The 6,000-nt window shown below is 41.8% G+C and overlaps 1 protein-coding gene across 1 annotated transcript in view; it reads right to left on the reverse strand.

Moving 5' to 3' along the window:
* The window catches only part of LOC134225051 (succinate--CoA ligase [ADP-forming] subunit beta, mitochondrial-like), a 35,029-nt gene extending 29,563 nt beyond the window's left edge, over positions 1-5,466 (reverse strand). The window contains exons 1-2 of the mRNA XM_062704812.1: positions 5,266-5,466; positions 3,699-3,790 (exon numbers count right to left, since the gene is read on the reverse strand). Coding sequence (XP_062560796.1) covers positions 3,699-3,790; positions 5,266-5,331 — 158 coding nt within the window. The 5' untranslated portion in view covers positions 5,332-5,466. The remainder of the gene's footprint in view (positions 1-3,698; positions 3,791-5,265) is intronic.
* Between the last annotated feature and the right edge of the window lie 534 nt (positions 5,467-6,000).

Here is a 6,000-nt window from a genome sequence, read left to right on the forward strand (position 1 = left end):
AAAACGATTAAAAACTGATCGCGGAGCGAATGTAAACACCGGTACCGATAGCAGCAAACAAATAAACAGGGTGGTTCAAAACTGATTTTGCTCCGCCATGCTCAGTCGATTATGTTTCATATTTTGGGTGTCGTTCGCTGGTTTCGGTCGGTTTGAATAGGGGCTTACCGTGCACAGGTCGTTTCAGGTTTGTATGGCAGTTGATATGGCGAGGTTGAATTTTACATTCACCCTTATTCATGTTTACGGACTTACGATACTTTCGAACGAATGCGATTCGTTCGAATCGTTTCTCCATTTGGCGTTAACGAGAATGCGCTTCAACTTTCAATCGGAAGCGCGTTCGTACGTAAACAAGAATATGGGTGATTATTCTGATTCCACATCACTCCGTGGTTGGGCGTTGGCGAGGGGAAGACCATATGACTGGATAAAATGTAAGAGCTTTAACTCCTTAGACAATGCATATTAAATGGACGTTCCAATAGTTGGGAGTCGATTTTAATCGAGGTTGCAAATCTTTAGCATGATAATAAAGCCCCAAATACAATGTCGGCGGACGAGAACAGCTTCACTGGGAAGCTTACCAGACTGATCAAAGAAACGGTGGATGGTGTGCAAAACTGTGTGAAGATTTCGGGCGAACACTCCAGTTCGTTCGAATCGCGCCGGGGACTAAGACAAGGTGATGGACTTTCGTGCCTGTTGTTCAACATTGCGCTAGAAGGTGTCATGCGGAGAGCCGGGTGTAACAGCCGGGGTACGATTTTCAACAGATCCAGTCAATTTATTTGCTTCGCGGATGACATGGACATTGTCGGCCGAACATTTGCAAAGGTGGCAGAACTGTACACCCGCCTGAAACGTGAAGCAACAAAAGTTGGACTGGTGGTGAATGCGTCAAAGACAAAGTACATGCTTGTGGGCGGAACCGAGCGCGACAGGGCCCGCCTGGGAAGCAGTATTACGATAGACGGGGATACCTTCGAGGTGGTCGAGGAATTCGTCTACCTCGGATCCTTGCTAACGGCTGACAACAACGTTAGTCGTGAAATACGAAGGCGCATCATCTGTGGAAGTCGGGCCTACTACGGGCTCCAGAAGAAACTGCGGTCGAAAAGATTCGCCACCGCACCAAATGTGTCATGTACAAGACGTTAATAAGACCGGTTGTCCTCTACGGACATGAAACATGGACAATGCTCGAGGAGGACTTGCAAGCACTCGGAGTATTCGAGAGACGGGTGCTTAGGACCATCTTTGGCGGTGTGCAAGAAGACGGTGTGTGGCGGCGAAGAATGAACCATGAGCTCGCCCAACTCTACGGCGAACCCAGTATCCAGAAGGTAGCTAAAGCCGGAAGGGTACGATGGGCAGGACATGTTGCAAGAATGCCGGACAGCAACCCTGCAAAGATGGTGTTCGCTTCCGATCCGGCAGGTACGAGACGGCGTGGAGCACAGCGAGCGAGATGGGCAGACCAGGTGCAGAACGACTTGGCGAGCGTGGGGCGTATCCGAGGATGGAGAGATGCGGCCTCGAACCGTGCATTGTGGTGTCAATTTGTTGATTCAGTGTTATCTGTTTAGATGTTAACTAAATAAATTAATGAACAATGTCGGCGGAACAGAAACGGAAACGGCAAATTTGACAGTTAGCCCATATATTTTTTGTCAAATTCGCCGTTTCCGCTGACACTGTGTTTGTGTAATTGTGTAATGCAACAAAATATCCAGATTTTTTCTGTGATATCTATCGCACCAGGAGCAGATACTTCATACAAAAAGTATGACCAAGGATGTTATCGATCATTTAGTAATTTGCATTCGATCATTTAGAAGTTTGTCAATAACTCATTCCAGAAGCTGAATTTCAAAATGTGTTGTATGTTGGACTCCTAGTGCGAAGGTTTTCTACAACTCTGCAAAATGGTTCGTTGTTTGAATCCCACTAGTAACGGAGTTATAGATACAGTATCAGTAACATAGACTAAATGATAACAAAATTCCAATCATATAGTTTAAGCTACTGCAACTAGCGTTATAACTCTGCTATTGGTTGAATTGTAACAACAAACCATTAGTCAGAGCTGTAGAAAAACCTTCGCACTAGGAGTCCACCATACAACACATTTTGAAATTCAGCTTCTGGAATGAGTTATTGACAAACTACTAAATGATCGAACGCAAATTACTAAATGATCGATAACATCCTTGAGTGTGACATGGGGGTGAGCGGAGTATAAAATGCTATTTCAATGGATTTTTCCTAAGGTGCGTTCAGTGAAATCTCTGGAATGTTGCTTCCAGCTATGTGGGTTCTCTTTTCGCCAGCTTGGAGGGGAGGCGCTGTAGCCAGTGTAATGAAAGGTTTAGTTTCCCATAGTAGTTTTCATACAAACTTGAACTGGCTTGTTCTCAATCAGTTTTTGTTCAAATCGGCTTTTGGAGGAAACTCGAAGCATGGGACGGAATCAAGTGAGCGTGGTGGAGCTGGGTCGTTTTTTGAACCACCCTACTAATATGCTGTTTTTTCATAAATACGACACCAATACTACTACAGTATATGACAGTTTGTATTGTACCTATGCTTTCAAAGCTTTGTTTTGGTACTCAACCCACCTTCACCTTAACAACACATTGGAAGACCTCCAATATTGTAATAGAAGAGGAAAAAAATATCTTTGCTATCGATGTAGACGACGATGCCTTTTTCCACTCCCCACTCCATCGGTGTATTATGGAAAATGTAAGTTCTCGGATTTACGCTGGTGACCTGAAAAATGAAAAATGAAAATGATAACTGCTTTTTAAATGGCCTTTGGCCCAGTTTGCAAACGCCCAGTTGCTGCTGTAATACATATACCCAGAAACCGACCAATTATTTAAAAATCTTGATTTCTTGAAAACTAGTTGCTGGAAACAGTTCAAGTTCAAGATGTTTCACAATAGCTTGATAATTGTATGGAAAAACTTTACCTGTTTTTATTTTCGAGATTTCGAAAAAATGACGATTTTAAAATAGGTGAGCGAAGAAAACTGGGATGTTTCTTGGTGTCATACCCTACCTATCTGCGAAGATGACGCACTGAGTGCTTCATCAAGTAAAAATTCTAAACTGAATCCTAGAAAGAAGATTACCTCTCTCAAGGTTCATAATACCTCCTTTCTCCCATTGATCATTCATAAATTTTACTCTATTGCTCAGCGCCTAAAAGCTTCTGTCGTCCAACAACCCACCGCTATCGGAATTTAAAAGTGGTTGCAAAAACTCAATCTAGCTTGGACATTACACTCAGTTATTTGCAGTACTACATTATCATTAGATAGATTCTTATCGTGTGAACGTGACCACAGATAACCAAGGTTTGTGAAGCATATTTGTCCACACAGTATTGATGTATTGATGACGCAAAACTGATATGATAAATTTAGAAGAGATTATACGTATTATTCCGAAAAAGAACACTAGTTTTTTGTAGGTATTTTCATGTTAACTGTATGATTAACCTACATTAAACAATTACCGTTACAGTTTAATATAGCACGTAAGGGAGTGGAGTGTGGAGTAAGAGAAGATAGGTATCAAATGAGGAAATTTTGAAATAAGTGTAAAGAAATTATAGTAGCACACAAACATATGAACATTGCATTTCAATTGTAGGGGCTTGTAGCGGACACATTCACTTTGGCACTTACTTTGGCGTTGGGATACCCGCTTCGTTTAAAAATGTGTATGACACATGCTCCTGTACGTTCAGATTACGCCGCTGGCCGGCACTTCCCAATATCTGCAAAACAAAGTTGAGAAATAAAAAAGCAATTAATTTTGGGTCAGATGATGATGCCTTTCTAGTATTACAATAGTAGGACAGGAAAACGACATAGGTGAGTCCGTAAGAGTATGCATGTCAATTTACACACCATCATACATATATCACTGCAATTCATTAAACTGCATTGAATAGAACACAACTTTCTGTACGTTTTACAAAATCCTATAACCATTTTTATAAGGCCTGTAACCATTCGTTTCCACTGGGCGTTCTATTAAGGCAAAAATAGGATAAACAAAATTCCCAACTGCAGTGATAAAAAAAACCGGTTGACGACAATCCATGATATGAATGAATCAACTTAGCACTCGACCGGTTTCACGAAATAGCCATAATAGATTAACTCGTGCTATAGTCCAAGCGAACACATGATAACTAACTAGGAGGGGTCTGACGTCACAAGCGAACGTGATACAGCGTCTCCAAAAATTAGCATCTGCATCAATGTCAGAGGGGTCTCCAGTAGCCTTGCGAGCAAAGGCGTAGGATTGCCAATCCGGAGATGGCGAGTTCGATTCTAGGTCCCCGATCTAGGATGTTTTCTATCATTAAAACTGAGATTCAATAAATTGTAATACAGTTGAACCTCCATGAGTCGATGGTCCCTTCAATATTGACTCATGGAGGTTTGACTGCAAATATCTGATGTTTTAAACGATGGCTGCCACTAAAAAAAATAAACCGATCAAGGAAGGTTGTGGAATACAAACTTCAAGAAGTCACATTTTTATATACCTTTGAATGGTTCTATCAAAATACGATGTAGGACTGTGGGTAATATCACTTTGCACAGTTACTCGAATAGTTTGGAATGGCTTTCATGATCTAGTCATCCGCTACAAACGCAAGGACGTATCACATATAGGATTGAAATTTCATAAAATCACGCATTAATACATTGTACACGTTTTCTAAAACTACTTCATAGGCTAAAAACAACAATCAGAGGTTATCAGCGTTCACCCGCGTGTCGGCAGTCAGAGAAAAATAGTTTCGTCTGAAAACTGGAACACACTGGTCCAATAAGATCCCATCATGGCATATCAAACAGCTGACTCGATTTGTTTACCAAGTGGAATGCCACCACCGCCTACTCGGTTGATATAATGCCGTTGTTATTGTTGCTTTCCCCTTTAACGATTTCGGTGGCGATGAGAATCCGTCTCATTCGGAATACGTTAATTTTAGAATAGAAGAGAGTCAACAGCTGCTTCTATCGTGCAGCAACGAGAGCAAAACCGTCCAAGACAAACTCCCCAAACACTGACAGCCGATATTGCGACGGACCAAAGTGCAAAAGATTGTTACATAAAAGCTGGGGGCTCGCTGAACCGCAGCTTCGCTCGAGAAAGAGGTCTTTTCCAAAGTCAAACCAATCGAAGTATCCTTTCGCTTGTCCAAATGACCTTGTGGACAATCGCGTGACTTACCCTGGGCGATGATTTGGCAGCCAAATCGGCCAAAACCAGACCGGATTTTCGCAGTATTGACGCCATTTTGCTAGCTCGACCGTACAATTTGCTCCACACACTCGACGATCACTAAACTCTCGATGTCGCGCCGCGAATGACTGAAAATGTTCCGAGAAGTTGGGTACTTGCACAACGTACTTCACTCTCGCGGTTGGTTGATACACGGGGATGAATCGCGAAAGACGTCGTGCGCGCTTCGTTGACGTTTCGCTTCCGGCCTGTCATGCATGCATCTGTCAGTTTTAAGCGTGACGTCACAGATTATAGCAAAATCACAACAGTAGAAAATGTGAACTATGTGGTTAAAATCCGAGAAAATTCAATATTTAAGGTTGGTATCGTGTTCAAAAGAAATTTCTTTTTCTATCTCAATCACATGTTAAATTCCGTTTACTGAATCGGAAAAGTAAAGAATCGAAACAAAATTCTTTAAACAGTATCCACCTGACAAGAACAAAAAATAAAATTGGAATTTGTAAGGTCCCCACGCAAAGTAATGGGAGCTGTCACTTTACTTTCGGAAAAATATTCTGCTCGATTATTCCGTAAGTACAAGTGACATTTTGCTCCATGCAGATCAGTTGTCAAAATTCCGCTTGGTAATATTGAACAAAATTCCGTAACCTCTCTACTTTTCAAGTCGATACTGGCCTTTAAATATAAAGACTCGCACATGTGTAAGTTCGTGCAAGT

Source organism: Armigeres subalbatus, chromosome 3 (assembly GCF_024139115.2).
Source record: "Armigeres subalbatus isolate Guangzhou_Male chromosome 3, GZ_Asu_2, whole genome shotgun sequence".
Taxonomy (NCBI): Eukaryota; Metazoa; Arthropoda; class Insecta; order Diptera; family Culicidae; genus Armigeres; species Armigeres subalbatus.